Source organism: Urocitellus parryii, chromosome 10, assembly GCF_045843805.1.
Source record: "Urocitellus parryii isolate mUroPar1 chromosome 10, mUroPar1.hap1, whole genome shotgun sequence".
NCBI classification, from domain to species: domain Eukaryota; kingdom Metazoa; phylum Chordata; class Mammalia; order Rodentia; family Sciuridae; genus Urocitellus; species Urocitellus parryii.
The window spans coordinates 116,474,454-116,492,864 of NC_135540.1; the positions used below are offsets into that span (position 1 = coordinate 116,474,454).

At 40.9% G+C, this 18,411-nt stretch overlaps 1 protein-coding gene across 1 annotated transcript in view; it reads right to left on the reverse strand.

Moving 5' to 3' along the window:
• Positions 1–5,132: 5,132 nt before the first annotated feature.
• Nwd2 (NACHT and WD repeat domain containing 2) overlaps positions 5,133–18,411 on the reverse strand; it is a 147,778-nt gene continuing 134,499 nt past the window's right edge. Inside the window, exons 6-7 of the mRNA XM_026385210.2 lie at positions 12,657–13,246; positions 5,133–9,065 (exon numbers count right to left, since the gene is read on the reverse strand). Of these exons, the coding sequence (XP_026240995.2) occupies positions 5,133–9,065; positions 12,657–13,246 (4,523 nt within the window). The remainder of the gene's footprint in view (positions 9,066–12,656; positions 13,247–18,411) is intronic.

The window sequence follows — 18,411 nt, forward strand, 5'->3', positions numbered from 1 at the left end:
CTGCGACCTCCCAACCACAAGTTTCACTGCTTCTGCCCGCATTTGCCACGTTTATTTATTTATTTTTAAACTTTCCCAGTGTCCTAGTGGCTGGCTGCTGCACTTACAAATGGAAGATTTATAAGGAAGTTATATGTTGTTTTATGTCATTTTCTGATAAACCCCCTGGGCCACACAATAAATGACTCTCATGTCCCAGGTCTAGTTGGTGCCTTAGTAACGTCCACAGAATATCAGTGCATTCATCAGTTAGGTTATTCTGACTAAAAAACATTTTGGTATTTGTCTTGGGTTTTAACAGTATTTCCTAGACTGGCCGAATCAGCATTAATCTGATGCAGTAAAAACACGAATTTTGAGGCCCTTCCCCAATAAATGGGTTCAGAAATGTGGCATCTGGGGAGGGTGAAGGAACTTGTGTTTTCATAGGTGATACACACGGTTTGAGAACCTCTGCTGTGAGTGGCTTAGTTGCCTTCATCTAGGACAGGTGGGCATTCTGTGTAGACAGAAGTGCTATTATTATTTGTAATCTCAATTAAATGGTGCATATAATTTCTCCAGTTGATACACTAGAGCCAAATTCTGTATGTTTATACAAATGTAATTCATGATTCATGCCAGTCACTTGCCAAATGGAGATCTGAAGGGGACCCTGGGTGGGGGAGGATACAGAAGAAAATACATGTTGATGCATGTTGGAATAAAAATACCATAATTTACTTAGTTTTTAAGTTTGTTCATATTTTCATTAGCATATAAATTGTTCCAAACGAATGTTATGGAAGATAGGAAAGTGAGTTTGTTTTGAGTAGATTTGTCAATATACTTCCAAATTTGTCCAGTAGCTCTAAAAAATAACTTTTTAAAAAATGTTATGGTTATCAGTTTACATTGTAACAGCAATGACATCCTATGCCTTATTGGCACTGTAGAAGGGAGCCCCTGAGAAAAAGACAACACCGATCGGATTCTTTATCTCAGTTTTCTTCATGGGATAAATGGCATATTACCAACTGGGATCCTTTAAACAATCCAGGACAAAGTTTGTTTTCCCTACTTGTTTCCTATTCATTTTACATTTGTAACTCTACCATCTACCTAATTTAAATTGGAAGTAGAATTGAGTTTCCCTCTCCTCCATCACCAGTTAAGTACTGAAATCACTCTAAATCTCTGCTTCTCTTAGCATTCTCACTGCCACTGTCCTGTCAAATTCTCATACTTTCTGGCCTAGATCCTTGCAATAGTCTTTAAGGGCTTCTGAGCTTTCCATCTCTAATCTATCTGACAAAACACGGCCTGCCATTCATCCCAAATACCATTCCAACTAGGCCACTCCCCTTCTCAAAAACATTTCAACTACTCCTTATCAACTACTTATTGAGTCTAAAATCCCAGCATAGCCTTTAAAGTCATTCAAAATATGCTTCAACTCTATTTTTTTTCTCATTCAGCTTCTCTAACCTGAAATGCCTGATGTTGATGGATAAGTACTACTTACTTTTCAAGCCTCAGTTGCCTATTCCTCCTGTTCATCCTTTTTGATTCCCGGGTAGTTCTAACTGCTCCCCTGGATCCTCAGCAACCAGCTTTCCCTTTTATAAACAACTTTTTTTTTGGGGGGGAGGGGGAGGTCACAGATTTATATCTAGTTAGTTATGTCTTTTTTTGATTGTATGATTTGGGGCAGAAGAACTAATTTCAAACCATCCTAGGACATAACACCTTAGACACAGAAAACCATATTTGTAGTATTCTTAACTTGAGGAAAGAAGCTCTTTAAATACAAACTTCATGTATATGAAATACTTTAACAAAAATATTGGTGATAAACTTCTCCACATTTTTTTTTCTGAGAACCAGAAGAGGGTGTAACTTTCACCCTAAAGGACATAGCTTGGAATCCAAGAAGGAATTCCCTGGCATGCATAATGGAATAGTTTTCAGTGGGGATAAACTTTAACACAAGTTAGTCTCAGCCAAATGTTGATAAGGGCAATAAACCCAACAGCTCATTTCTTCCATGTATTATTAACCTTTTAAATTTTAAATCATTCCTTGACAACTAGATACAAGGTTACATCTCATTATTGCCTACTTATAACTTTGACTCTCCAATGCTGGCCCAAGCACCCTGCTTGCACCTTGGCGTATGTGAAGATTCTCAGACCTGAGCAGTAAAGGATTCTGGGAAGGATTTCCTGGCCCTATTTTCTCACCTGGAGGATTTTACAATTGGGACACGTCCTTGGTTGTCATCCCTTCTCCTGAGCCCCAGAGGGAAGCACACTGCCTGCATACTGCCCTCTCACAAACACACACAAGACTTGTTTCCTGTTTTCTTGTTAAGGCTGAAGTCCTAGAAGTCATGAGATATTTTATTTACCCTGTGTTCTTGGTAAAATGCATAGCCAAACAAATATTTGCCGAATGACTTCATCAACTATTTTTGTACTGCTGAAAAACCTGGGAGTTGACAGCAACTTTGAGTGATCTTTAAGAGACCAGATTGATCTCTCATTTACAAGTTAGAAAATACCTTAGAGGTCATTGTCAGGTAGTGCTTACTACGCACTAAATGGCATGTTTGGATTGCTTTAAGAAATTTAATTAAAAACACAGTGATGGTACACTGAGATCTTGTTCAGCATTTCCCCCCAGCCCTTTGTTTCTAGGTTTCCACATCTGTAAATATGAAAGACTAACAGTATCTACTCATAAGTCTGTTGTGAAGACTGCATAGCTTAGAATCTGTAAAGCTCTGAGAAAAGTACCTAGGTGCCCTCATTATAAGCACTCAGTAAGCAAGAACAACTATTACTATTACTTGAGGTCTCCAATCACTTTTGCAAAAGAGGGACAGAAAAACCAACTGCACACAAATTTAAGTGGTTTATCTTTTATTCATACAAACAATACATACACAAGACTATATATTGTTTGAAGACTGAAATAATTTTCTAGTGTAACAACTCTGTAACAAAATTTAACTAAATGTAACATTTATGAAAATATAAATCTCTGATTGGGTAATTCTTCCCAACAATACAAAGTTTACATAAAAACATTCAATATGAGCTATCAGTTGCAAACAAGTTAGGAAAAAATCATTCAAGTCACTTGTTATACTCTATTGGCTTTTACATAGAACATTCACACACTACATTTAATCCATCTAGGCATTTACTTCTTAGAAATGTATGGTATGGAGGTTCAACTGATAGTGACAGGAATAAGTATGCATTGCCTGAAGAGCTAAAAGCATTGACTCATACAATCTACTCCAGGTGATTGGTACGTGGGTCTGAGCCCTCCCTGGGCTACCACCTCCATGGCTGGAAGCTAATCTATGAGTAATGTAGAGGAAAAAATCTTTCACCATGGAATGGGGTGTTTATATCTGAATCATATCTTTGAAGGCTTACATGTTAAGCTGCTTTCCAAAGTGAAATACAGTGGATTTGGATTCTCTCTAGGTTAGATCATTTTTTTTTCTCCATTTCAGCATCAACAATCAAGATGTCTATTTTTTTTCTTGAAATTATTACTCCAACATCCCTAATAGGGCTTCAGCAGAACCCATTACTTTATTTTGCAGTTCACAAAAGCAACACACTGGTGAGGTTTAAGATCCTGCCAGACGTCCACAGTGAGTTCATGGCAGAGGTTCACTGGAAATAGGTCAGTTCCTTGTTCACTGTTCAAGGAAAACCAAACCGAACCACCTCTACAGACCCCTGTGAAAAGTTATCCAAGGACATGCCATGTGGACCATATGAAAGGAAGTCAATCACTCTGACCGTCTGAGATGTATATTTTTTAAATAGGTGCAGTAGAGTTTAAAAAATATTTAATGCCATTTCCCAGCTTCTGCTTTGAAATGGTAAGACTATAAAAGGTTCAGAAGATTCCTCAGTCCAGAAGTGTAACAGAGAAAGAAGCGTACGTACGGTGTGTGGAAGTAAGAAAGTGGTTACAAACAGGGACAATAAAGAACCTTTGGACACCCTTAAGATTTCTGGAATATTTTAGCACAAAGACAGGCATATTAAGTTTGTCCCAGAGTATTTGGTCATCTATCTGCGTTTAACACAGGAAAGAAGAAGAGTGAGAGTAAGGCAAATGTCATCAGTGTTTCAGAGATGGCATATTAAGAAAGCTTGCTTTCTATTGACGTATACTCAGGGATGTAGGAAATAATTTATGCTTCCATATAACTGATCGACTAGTACAGATTCTTGTTAGTGTGACCATAAGAACAAATAGGTGTTTTGATTGAATTTGTAATGCCCTTTCTGTAATTATTTAGACTCACCACAAGTATGCATTTCAAAAAAAGATGTGAAAAGATGGTGATTTCCTATTGTTATATTGCAACTCAGAAAATAAGTAGTTTAAAAAATCATATGTTCCATTACAGAGAAACCCTTGCATGCAATCGTTGGAACTGTATTTTATTAAAGACTGACTCTCCATGTTCAGTAGCCCTATGATAGTGGTAGTTAGTTCTTGTCCCAGTCTAGTTCACGGTCTCATATTTTATGTTGTGTCTCTTGGGAAACTGGGAATACAACTGGGCATATTTGTTACATGATTTTGCACCTTTAAACCTTTCATTTTCTGACTAGGTTTACACAGTTGTCAGGATCGGAAAATGTAAAGAGAGATTAAGGCTGTGTTTTACTTATCACAAAATCATTTGGAGTCCAACAACTCTTTGTCTTTAAGATTTCAACTGGATTTTGTAGAACTAATTTCAGTCCAAATGGTTTCCATATAACTCTAGTCCCTTTCATCTGAACCAATGGAATGACCTATGATACTTCTTACCACACAGCTAATTTAGAAGCTTTTTCAAAATCCTCTCTCTTCCAGATAAAATAACTATTTAAATCTCACTTCTAGAAATGCTGTCATCCCTCCATTCCTGAATATACCTAGACAAAAAGATGGCACCCAAAACCAATCTCACTTCTCTGTTTCATGAGTATGTTAATAAGACGCTGAAATGCCAGCATCTTTCCTGTCTCTTAGTAACGAGTAGTATATCCTTGGAGATACAGAAGATACACTTGTCTTTTCTTCTGTATGTGGATTGTGTATTTCCACTGGGTGGGAGAGACATTTTGTCAGTTATCAGGGGCATAGCTGTGACCCCTGGATTCTAGGGCAGAGCACACCCGGTCATAGCAAGAGTTGTGCTTCTTGGAGGGTGTGGCTTCGTTGGACTCAGAGGAGTCGCTGACTGTGATGGGGCTGTCTCTTGCAAAGACCTCAGTGGACTCTCTCCATAAGCAATCCACAGATACTTTAAAACAGTAACTGTTAGACTTTGGTCTGGATGTCTGTGTTGCACTGTTGAAAATCTGCCTGCTATTGGAAGTGGCAATTTTGATTTTCAGTGCAGCGTCCACTCGGTCCACTACAGTGTATATTCCTATGCTTCCATCATCAAAGCCCACAATGATGTTCAGGTGCCTCTGAGAGAGTGCAAGGAAAGTTGGCGTTTTGTAAAGGGAACAAGCACCGATATTTTTGCCATCAGCCAGTCTCATTACAATTAAGCTGGATGTGGCACCATTTTCTTCCTCTTCTTCCCCATTTCGGAAGCAAATGTAGACCAGGTAGCGACCATCCCGAGACAGCCTCTGCCGCCAGATGACCCCGGAGGCGTGGACTACTCGTAATTTACCACTATGTAAATCGAGCACGTTGATATTTTCATCTCCCCTAGATATAATGCCTAACTTTCCATTGGGAGAAATTTCAAAGTCCTCCAGATTTTTCAAGAAGTTGTTTGGAAGCTGGACGCGGCGACAGATCACTTCATCTGTCAGACTCCAGATGTTCACAGTCTCCGCTGACGTGATGAACACGATGATGTCCGGACAGTCGGGGATCAGTTTAAAATTCACAATGGTGATTCCGTCCTCGCAGCAAAACTTCTTGGTGATACTTCCTGTCCAAAGGCTGACTGCCAACACTTTGCTTTTAGTCATTCCCACCACGAAGGTATTTGCGGAGGTAATAAAGGCGTTTTGCAAAGTGGTCAGAATGTTGCAGACCCTGTGGCCCGTGGCCAGTCTCCAAACCCTGGAGGCATTCTCCTCGCAGAGAGAGACCACAAACTGGTCATTGTGTGTGATCAGCAGCTGAGAGATTCTCTGCCCATTGATTCGGAAGAGGTTTTCCCCACTGCTGGTGTGCCAGACATACTGGCTGCTTTTGTCATCTGATGTCACCATTATGTCTCCGGCGGATGTTAACACACAGTGTTCCACTATGCCTTCATGCTTAAATACTGCTTCAATGAACCCACTGCTGAAGTTCCACTTATGAACACAATCAGAGCCGTCCAGGGAGTAAATGATTTCCCCTCTAGCAGGCAACACCAGACTTTGGATGGGTTTCCCAGTCTTATCTATGTTGGACATAGCTGTGATTATATCTATATCCCAAATAGAAAGAACACCACTGGTTGATAAAGACAGTAGCATATTGTGGTGACTAGATTTCACCAACTTAACTATGGTACCTGAGATTTCCTGTAAGCTTGCCATGCATTGTCCTGTGTCTCGTCTCCAAAAAAACACAGCTGGAGTATTCTCCATGGTCGCGATGATACAGTCTCCGTTTTTGGACAGCACAGCAGAGACGAAGCGTTCGTTATGCTTGGCTCTGAACTTTTCAGCTACCTTCCATACACCGGTATGTAAGAGCTCAATGCTAAGAGCTTTACAGATCAGAATTGCACTTTGGTCCTCTGAAAGTTCAATGCTGACCACCTCACTGTCTTCTCTTCTGCAGTCAAAGTCATCCGTCAGCTGGGGGTTGGAAATATCCTCAGTATTCCAAACAGAAAGACTTCCCTCGCTGTCCACCATCACCATCTCTTGAGCTGTGTCCAAGATAAGAAGAAACTTCACAAACCCACCAGAAAATTCAGATGTCACCGTACATAGCTTTTCTCCACTCCCTAAGTGAAATATGGTGGTCGTGTTCAGGTACTGCCCACAGAAAGCATACACCCCATCCAGCGAGCACTGGACACAGGTCACCTCATACCAGCAGTGGAACTGGTAAAGGGGCCATCCATAGAGCAGATCAATGACAGTGACATCCTTGCTGGCTTCGAGCCAGGCAAGGGCGTGGTTGACAGACAGTGTGAATCCGTTGATGTAGGTGGAGCCACTTCCATGCTTGGTCCCTTTGATTTCCACTTCAGACAGGAGACAAGAATTGACATTGTCATAAACCAACAAGGTGTTATTTGTTGTAGCCACCACAAGGTATTTTTCATCACTGGTGAGCTTCATGCCCAGGATGACAGACTGGGCCGTAGTGATTTGCCTGAGTAGCTGGCGAGTTTCTACATCCCACGTGCTGATGGAACCATTTTCTAGAGCGGTGAGGACGGTGCTGGGGTTCGAGGTGGGCAGAATCTCCGTGACGTGCAGGTGGCTGGATGACAAGGGAAGACGCTCGGGGCTGTAGGTCACATCCATGGATGAATGCAATGGCACGATGGAGCAATATTTGGGCCCATCTTTGTCACACTCTAAAAGAAGGTGTCTAAGTTTGGGTAGGGAGCTTACGACAGGAAGCAGTCTCTGCTGTAGCTCTGCTGAAAGGGAGCCAGGAAATGCAATGACCTTGGTCTTGATGCTGCGGAGGGTGCTGGCCAAGAACTTCAGCTCCTTCTCTTGGGAGTAGTTGTAAGCTAGCTCAATGTCTGAAAGCACTTTGTCAAACTGGCCAATTTTGATCATGGTGTAAAGCCAGCTGAAGTTCATGATGATGCCATAAAGCAGGTCATCCGTTTTCCCACATCTCGTCAGGTGGTACAGCAGCTCAGACATTTTCCGGTGGTTGACAAAAAAGATGTCGGGCTCCAGTGGATTGCACTGGAAAACCCAGGGCTGATCAGGGGCTTGCCTGTCAAAGGAAGCCTGTTCCATGAAGTGCTTTTCTTCCTCCAGCAGGCTTCTGCTATCCAAGTCAAGGCAGCCATTCAAATAGGGGTCTTCAAGGCAGAAAGCTTTCCTCCTGCCCCCCGACCAGACCCCCAGAAAATAGTCAGCCAAGATGGTGTGCATTTCACGCAGGCTGCTGTCATCCTGCAGATACAGTTTCTGGGCTATGAGTTGCAGGTGTCTGTTAGCCCAGACCAGGAGGGTGACGTTCTTCACGTGTCTTTCTATTAAATATCCACTGAGACCCTCCTTGAGCCTGGCGATGTACAGATAAGGTACTCTCAGGGGATTGCTGGGCCTGGTGTTCTCGTTGAGCTCGTTCATAACGCTGTTGTCCAGGGCTAACACGTCCTCCAGTTCCATTTCGCTCAAACCCATTTTGGCCATGGTGATGTAACCGAGAGCCCTGGAGACCAGTTTCTGGCCACAGTTCTTCTCCAAGGACCAGAATAACTGCTCTATGCTTTCATGAACAGTGACACAGAGGGAGGATTCATCCACGTCTTTGTGGGATCTCCAATGTCTCACCTCCCTGAAGGTCAGGTTCACAAACATGGGCAGTGTGCACTTGGAGAACGCATTGTTTACGTAAATCTGCTGGCCGGATGTGACCTTCCTTTTGACCCGCAGCAGCTGGTGTTTGAGGACCTGGCTGCACATCTTCCTGTCCCGGGGAATCAGCTCGATGTAGTTGTCATCGTCATGGATAAGGCACCGAAGTTTCTGCAGGATCCCGTGTTTGTTGGGCAGTGTGGAGAGGACTATCCGCACGAAGCGTGGAAGGTGAGCTGGGAGCCACCAGAGCTTCCTGGCATCGTCGTTCTCCGAGAGCTGCTCCAGGGAGTCAAATATTATTACTAGAGGTCTCTGCAATGAAGACTCATTCAGAAGATTTATAAATAAGTCCCGGAGGTCATGGATCTTCTTAGGGTAGCTCTGAACCAGACACCGATAGTTAACCGCCAGTTGTTCACAAACACTCAGAAGGAGGGTCCTGAGGTCGGTACTCATGTCTGTCGTTCCTAGAAATCTCACCACAACTACTGGGTCAGATTCTGGTCCTGTGTCTTCATGTAGCCAGCCATAAGCCTAAAATACAGAAGTCGAGTTCAGGATGGTATTAGGTATCTACATGGTCATAGCTCACATTTCCTCTTGCTGGAGCTGAGACTTCTGGGAACATCTACCCTGCAAAAAATAGCCTAGAACCACAAAGTGGAAGGACTTTATGGGAAGGCCAATGCACTATCATGGAGCTCATGCATCAAATTCTACAGGTGAGACCTCAGATAGTAAAAGAGTGCTAAATGGTATTATTTAATTCCAAGGCAACATTGAGCCTGAAAATTACAAAGCATTTCATAAATCTGTAAATCTGAATATCTCATGTGGTCAGGTTTTCATCACTACATCCCCATTTCCCAGCACATTTCTTGACATCTAGTAGGCACCTAATGTTTATTTAATGACTGAATTAAGGATTTACATGTTGTATTAAATATTTTCATTAATTGAAAGCATATCATGCCATCTGTGCATGACCAAATTTCCAATTAATTAGAATGTAATAAAACTATTATGTGCTAAGATTATACTGAATAAAATACTTTATAATTCAGAGACATTTCTATGGTGCTAAAGGGTTATTGTTATATTTTTTTGGTCACACAATATCTGTATAATGTTGGTTAAAAGAGTTTTGTTAGATGCACTTTGTAACAGACAGTTGTGAGTACATTCCTGCAGTCGTCTGTCCTCAAATTCTCTCTCTGAAGGGTAAGTGGGATACAGTGTCTTTTAATAGAAGAGGGAACTGAAGCCCAGGCTGGATAAATGACTTGCTCTGAGTTGAAAGGTCACCATAAGACAAAGTGGGAGTTAAAATCATACTAAACATATGTTTAGTATTTTTCTCTCTGGAAAGTCAAACATGGGAAAGGACATGATCAAAGTGTAAAAATACTCCAAGGAGTGTACTTCCTTGAAGCTGGCTTCAAGGAGTTCAATCTTACCATCCTACAACTGTTCATTGGTGGTTGTTATGGTTTACATATGAGGTGTCCCTCAAAAGCTCTTGTGTAAGACAATGCAGGAAAGTATTAGGTTAACCTAATCAAGGAATTAATCCCCTGATAGGCATTGACTGGGTAGTAACTGTAGGCAGCTAGGGGGTGGCAGGATGAGGTGGATCATGAGGCCTTTGGGTGTACATTTTGGAAGGACACGAGGTCACAGGAGAGGCAAGCTGTTGTGGATGGCAGGCTAGTCATTCCCTAGGAGAGTGTCAAGTGGAATACAGGGAAGGATAAGGTCTCTTGGGGAAACAGAAGCCTGGATTCTCATATTCAGTTGTGGGCAACTGATAAAATATCCAGAAGACAGAGTGTGGAAAGTCATTTTTCATCTTTGCACTATTAGCACACTGTCCTGTGAGGTTGGCTCATCTGTATAGTCATAGCAGCACACCCATGTTGCCTGCTTGTGCTAGAGCCCGTGGGGACACATCACACCACATTCCATTTAGTCCAATTCACAATATTTGTTCCTTCTACCACCTCTCCCTTTTCCTCCTCCACAAGAGGAGCCCTAGAGTGAACATGAAGTGGCACACACACGAATTTCGGTTCTCATGCTGTCATCATTTTGCTCACTTGGAATAATCCTAAATAATAATTCTTGACTATAAACATACAAACCTGGGTTCAAAGGCACACACAGGTATACACACAATTTATTTTGATGTAACATTTCCCTAAATACCAGTCCATTACCTCATCTGTGCTCAATGAATGATAGGGCCACGTGTGTGCGTGCATGTATGTTTGTATGTGTGTGCATGCATGTATATGTGTGTGTGTGTATATATAAATATATATATATATATATATATATATATATATATATATATATATATATTTTTTTTTTTTTTAGATAGGGCCATATTTTAAAACACATGAATAAAAGCCATCTAGGCTTGCCATGCCAAGAAATGGTACGTTAGCCTTCCTAAGGATTTTTCAAGGGCGAGTATTATGCCCCTGAGTTTCACCTGTGAGCTTACTGGAACCTAATTCCCACCTAGGGTGCAATGCAGCTGACCCTGCTCTTGTCCTCAGGATGACCAATTCAAGATTGTGTAGCATGTGACTGATTATGAGAATATTCATGAAGTGAAAGAAAGCTCTATTCTTGAGAGTCACCACAGAAGACAATGAGGAGATTCTGAATTAACACCAGAATGATGGAAACCATGATACTTGGATACCATGTTGAACAGGTTAAATGTGGAGCTAGTTTGGCCCAGTTTAGGCTGAGGAGGCAAGACAACAGCCATCACATTTCAAAGGTTCCAGACCCCAGCAGGACTGGGAAGGGAAGTTGTAAAGACCAGTTTTGCTACCATCAGTGGACTCTCCACCTCCAGCCTGAAAAAACTTTGGAAGGGCTGAGAAAGAAGTTGGATGTGAGGGTGTGTGGGTCATGCCTCTCCCCTCCCCATCCTCAAAGGGGAGGTCAGAGGAATTCTCACTCTTCACTTCTAGCCCAGGGGAAAGGGCTTCAATGAATCCCTAAAGCCCGAGGGACACAGACAACTGGTATCTGATGACACCTGAAAACCATGAAGGTGGAGCGACAGGCTGGCTCGCTGCTCCCATGGATGGGGATGAGGCACATGGAGTGCTTCACTGCACCTGACCTGTAGGTCTAGAGATTCTCAGGGTTTCCCACGTACCTAATGTGAGCCACCAGCAAGAGACAGATGGCGAGGGTTTCTGCTTGTTTGCTTTGTTTTCCCAGGTCCTGCTGAAGGAGTTTGCAGGGCTATGGAGAAAATCTTAGCAGAAAGATGGTGGAAGTGTGTTGCTAGCAGTCTAGGAGCTGGGAAGGAGAGAGCTAGAGAGAAGGTGCATTGCCCTGTAGGTGAGAGACGCTCTGTGGGGACAGGGTGGGAATTTCAGGAAAAGGAAGTTCCTCTAAAAAAAACATAAATTGACTTCTGAAGAGATGGGAGGGAGCTTTAAACACCTGTCAAGGACAGTGAGTTCAAAGCCCAGTTCCTAACTGTACTGGTCATGTAAGAACTTTGTAGTCACCTTACCTTTCTTATTGTACCCACTATACTACAACCCATGGGGGTCATGAAGGTGGTTGGGGTTAGAAAAGGAGGAAAGAAGAGTTATGTAGACTAAGAAAAAGACACCCATGTCCCCATTCTTACTGTAGGTGTCTTGTTTATGGTAGGCCTCAGCAGAGGAGAGAAATGTAGACTAAAATCTTAATTATCTGCTTGGACTGGACATACTAATTCACTGAGCTGAGACTGATTTAGTGAACTGAAGCAACTAGAAAACTAGTCTTGGAGGGGTGAGGTGAGAGGAACTTCTGGAATCAGCCCTGGAATTCATTCAGATGGTGGATCTAGCTCCATAACGTGTGTTCAATTAATGATTGAAAAAAAATTAAGTGGCTTTATGGTTATACCCCATGAGTTTTGCTCTCTCTTGTTACACCAGCAAGAAAAAAAAAGACAAGAAATGAATACTTAGGTATCCATTCCAAAAAAATTAATTATAATTCAGATAGTAAGCACAGTATATGGAAATGAATTTGATCAATTAGATTTTTTCCCCAAAGATTTTTTTTTTAAATAAATACAGATGGGAAAGAGCAGACTTTTACCTTCTTTGCTACTTCAGCTAACAGGAGGGTTTTCCCAGTGCATGGTCCACCATATATAATAAGAGGGTTGATGTGCCCAGTTTTGCTTGGAAGAATGTATTTATGCACAATGTTTAGAGCCTCACACTTGTACTCATAGAAGGAGGCATATGTTTTACATAATGACGAATGCTGAAGGATTTCATCGTAGAGTGTATCAGTTTCAGTGTCAAAATTCTGCTGTACTGTGGCCTGAATTATATCAATCATGTCCTCATAAAACTGTTTACCAAGTCCTTCTATGTAATGATTTTCTATTTCTTGGGAATAGCCCAGTTTCATGTCACAATGGGTAACAGATGTGTATACTCTCAGATTAGATGATGCGACAATAGTAGGAATAAATTCATCCCTGAGTTTTATCAGCTTCTCTTGGGCTTCTGGGTCACGAATAATCCTTGGTTCTGCTCCAGTTATATCCATGTATTTTCCCATCTCTGGGATTTTCACAAAGCGCTCAATGTTAGCAATTTTTCTAATGTAGCAAACACACTTCTTTAGGAATGCTGGAGTTTGCTTGCCGAGAGCAAAGTCAAACTCATCCTCGATAGCTGGAAGAAAATAAGAGAAGGAATTTATTGTCTAGGGTGAGAGAAGTGTGCCCACATTCCGCATATGAAGATTAGTTGCTGGTGAGAGCGGGGGTTAGTATAGTTTATAGTGGAGTATTTTGGAGTATTTCCTCCACAATGTGAGGAAGAGGTTGAACATCAGCACAAGAAAGCAAGTTCACCAAGTTTATAGTTGATACTGCTTAGTTTCCCTCTCAGATATTAGCTGTTCTAAGACTGGAGAAACACCAGGGACCAGTGTGGTCCAGCTAACAAGGAGGCGGAGGCCCAGAGACACAGTGGGTTGACTTGTTCCTAGTTGGTGTGTCCTTTACATTGTAGCTTTACCATCCATTTTTTTTTTGAGGTTTATTGTACTCCAGAGAGATACGTTCAAAGGTAAATACAGAGGCACATTAAAACAAAATCTAATCATGTCTGAAGACGGATCAATTGGAATTACCCATGTCACTGTTAAATTCTATTATACCATCAGAAAAGGCACCCACTTAGTATAGAACTTTATTTCATCTAAATTAAACAGTATATGGCTTATAAGACACATGGTTACACACAAGTAAGTACATGTTATAAATCATTTAAGCCTTCATAAAGACATTTAAAACTGAAATAAAAACATCATTGCTCAGGGAAGAATATTTTTAAAAAAGAAAAACCAGTGGAAGTGAATTTGAAAGGAAGCAGTATGTTATAGCTTAGATTTGGGATGTTCCTCAAGGGCTCATGTGTTGAACGCTTGATCTCCCATGCAGCCATGTTCAGAGTTGGGGATTTGGGCAAGTAATTGAATCATGAGGGTTCTGACTTTGTCAGTGGATTAATCCACTGATGGATTCATAATCTGATGTGATTACAGAGATGTGGTGGGAGGACCCAGTTAAAGAGCGTGAGTTGTTCAGGTGTGTCCTTGGGGACCGTATCTTGTCACCTGCTCCTTTTTCTCTCTCTGCTTCCTGGTTCCAGGAGGTGAGCAGTTTTTCTCCACCACACCCTTACTGCCATGATGTTCTTCCTCACCACAGGCCCAGGGTCAGTGGAGCCTAGTGATCTGAGACCATGAGCCAAAATAAATCTTTCCTCCTCTAAATTGATTTTCTCAGGTATTTTGTCACAGCAATGAAAGCTTACATTATTTAAAAACTGGATGCCTGAAATCCTTCCTTCCTTCCTACTCCTTTTCCCTTTCCCCTTCATCCAGTTGGGCTTTATTGAGTCCCTATGCTATGCCAGTATGCTGATATTTCCTTAGCATAAAATGCTGAGATAAAATAGACAATACTAAAAGACTACATGGATTATCATAGACTAAATGTTTGTGTCTCCTTAAAATTTATATATTGTAGTCTAAATCTCAGATGCTATTTGAAGGTGGGGCCTTTGGTAAGTGGTAATGTGATAGATGCGGATCCTTCATGAAGGGGATTAATTTCCTTTTAAAGGAGGCCTCAGAAAGCTCCCTTATCCTTTCTGTCCCATAAGGAAGCAGTGAGAAGGTGTCATCTATGAACCACAAAGTGGGGCCTCACCATGCACCAACTATCATGGACTTCCAGCCTCCAAACTGTAAGAATAAAATTCTGTTGTTTATAAGCTGCACAGTTTATGGCATTCTGCTACAAGAGCCTGAGTGGAGTTACAGTTCAGTGGAGGACAGCAGATACTAAACCTAGATTCCCACAAATAAATGTATTATGACCATTTTTAGTTTTTTCCTGTGACAGGGAAGAACTGTGAGCAATGAGAGCAAACAGTAAGGGTTCTCACCCACTTGGAGAGGTCAGAGAAGGCTTCTCTATGGAGGAGACTATACTACTGGGGGAGCTGATGGGAGTGTGGTGTGGGGAGGGCTCTGAATATGCTGCATCGATCTGTCCAGAAATTAAAAAAAAAAAACTTTCAGTGCACTGGCCACAGCTTCAGTGTTAAGCAAAACCCAGAACACATACACATATATGTTCTATACAGTAACTGTTAAGGAATGTGCATTTTTTAAAAAAATGATGACTTTTAGTGAAACCCCTGTGATAATGTTCTTTCCATAACTATAGCAATCAGTCACAATTTATGATTCCAGTGAAAAGATATACCCATCTGTGTTCAGTAAGCTGTGCCATGAGCATCAGTATATTTTACAAAGCATTTTAATTAGCAAGCTACTTAAGGAAGTGAAAGGAGATTACATAACATAAGTCTACTCTTCTTTTTATGAAAGAGTAAGAACTTGTTATAAGGAAAACAAGGTAAAACATCACGGGTTACTATAGAAAGCAGCATTCAGCCCAGCTCTTTTCCAGCCACCTGCACACAGTGTTGGAGAGCAGACTGGATTAGCAGGTTGCTGCATTCTGAGATAGGAAGAGAAAGGAAGTGGTCCAACTGTGGCATCTATATATGATGCTTAGTAACTTAGTAACCAGAGTGTGCTGCCACCCTGACTCCCAGAAAAAAATTTAGCTGTAATTCAACTAATATTATCACATCTATGAAAAGAGTGTGTCAATCAGGAGATCTGGAGCATAAAAAGAGATGCAAATCAACCAAGATGGAAGGGCTCATCCAAGCTTGGCTTGGGGTAAAAAAGAGGCTGCACATAGAGCGCTTGGAATGGAAAGGACTTAGTAAATGAATGTGAATATAAATGAGTGACACGATGCACAATCAACTCTGTATAGAGTTATTTTTGGAGGCAAAGTGCATCATTCTGTTTTAGGGAGAATTTTATTCATAATTCCTGCATAGTATGGAACTGGAACATCTCCCAAATGCTCATGTGTTAAATCCTTGTTCCCCAGAATAGTGCTATTGGGAGATGGTGAAACCTTTAACAGCTGAGGCCTAGTGGGAGATCTTAGGTCTTTGGGGACATGACCTAAGATTGTGGGTTGTGGGACTTGGTCTCTTCCTCATTCTCTTTTCATTACCTGCCGTGAAATGAATGTGTGTTTTGCCACACACTGCCACCATGATGTGCTGCCTCACCACAGGCTCAAAAGCAGTGGAAGTGGTGGTGGTGGGGCAGTTGATCATGGACTGCAAGCTCCTGAACTATAAGCTAAAATAAACCTTTTATTTTATTAAGTTGATTATCTTGGATATTTGTTACAGTAAAAAGAAAGCTGAGTAATGCAATACATTTCTGTACAAATATTTTAAAGCTTTCCCTCTCCTTAGCAGAATACTATATTTGTTTTCTGTCTTTGCACTATCCTTAGAATACTATAATTATAATAAGTCACCCTACACAATGAAGGTGACATTGGGAACAGATTCCCAGCCCTGGCAACTGTCATTCATGAGACATTATTCTCTTGACTATTTCCAAAGCCACTCAGTTTAGACATTTACAAAAGGCCAAAACTTTGGGGTCTAATTTACTTTTCATCTTTTCTTGTCTAAATCGGTGAAATCAGAAATGTGAAAAATCATCATCATCAAACATAAATAATATTCCTTTATAGGTTTTATTCTGTATTCTTATTTTTAAGATTTATGAAAATATTAGAGGAAATGTACTAGATCCATTTGAAAGAGCTGGAAATTCTCCAGTAATTTTGATTATGATTGAAGTTTGACATGACCTCAAAATGAGTTTAAAATGTAAAACAAAGAAAATTATCATGACTGTGTCTACCTTTAGCAAATGTAACTGCAAGCAGACAATAGTCCCCTTGCAGTAGTTCATATGAAACAACTTATCCATGTAGACAGAGTTCTTCAGAATGGAGAAAACGAGGAGAAGGTTTTTGCCAATTATAAACATGTGAACCATATGATTGTAAATTAGAGTATGCCTCCCTCACACTGGTGTCTTTTATATAAACAAATAAAAGTTTTGCTGGGCATCTTTTCTGATACAGCACATTTTCAAGAATAGGGCCATTTTGTCCTTGATAAAGGTGAAGAGCCAGAGATTCAAAAAATGGATCAAAAAGTCCCAAAGGAACAAGGATAAATGTTAACCTGTATATTCTAAAGATAGTACTTATTCCTGGCAATTTTAGTATTTTTTTTAAACCAGGACAATTTTTTTGTTAGCATTTTTTCTGGAATTTGTCAAAATAATTCATAAATTTCAAAATGATGTGAAGTACACATATCTGGTGAGCATGGGTCGAGAGATTTTTAGATTTTTACAAATATTTTGCTACACCATTTAAAAAGCCCCTTTGAAAATGCATCTATTATTGCTTTTCTCGCAATAATTCCTTACTATCAGCTTTCAAAATAAATGCTATACTATATATAATCTGATTACTTGTACCCAGGAGTGTTTGTTCTCTGGAAACAATGACTGACATATTCCTTCAGATTTGTGTTCTCCTGTGCAGCTTTTAATAATGAAGCTTCCTTTCCATGGCTGAGAAAAGATGACAGGTGGGGTCTTTACTCATTGGCTGGGGAGATTTTTATTTTAATATGAAATTAGAACTTGTTTCACACTCTCCCCTGGCTTCCCATTTCACCCAGAATAAAACTCAAAGTTCTGAGGACCTGAGATGACTTTCAGACTTCATGTCTCCCTCTCTGAACCTGACGACCTTGATCTTCTCCCTGGAATTTCTGAAGCACATTCCCGTCTCAGTGATCTTGAACTTCTAGGTGCCTCTGCCTGGCATTCTCTGCCTTAGTAGACATGGCACTGCTGGCTGAGTCCTTCTTCATTCAGCTCAAAGATCATCTCTATATTGCTCACCCTATCCACATGCAGACCCCATCATTATCCAGCAGCCACAATTTTATCCTATTCCTGGGCTTTATTTTATCGACACGACCTATCATTTCTGAAATGATCTTGTTCATTTATTTGATTACTGAACTATCATCTATTTTCCCTTGCTGAAAAATAAGTTTGAGGAGAATGGAGACCTTGCCTTCCTATTCACTGTTGTCTCCCCATTGCTTGGCACAAAGTAGGCCAATAGGCCCATAAAAATTTGCTGGGCAGCTGGATGAGTGAATGAATGAACAGCTCAACTGAGAAGCCATGGCAGAATTTGGCCTTTTATCTCCAGCCACCTCTGACCTCTTTAAAAATCACATTTTCTTGGAGAAGCCCTCAAATTAACTAAAGGCTTTTCTGTGAGTTAAACCAAAAGAACACTTGCCTCTCCAGGACATGGAAGTGTTTAGAATAATTCAATTTG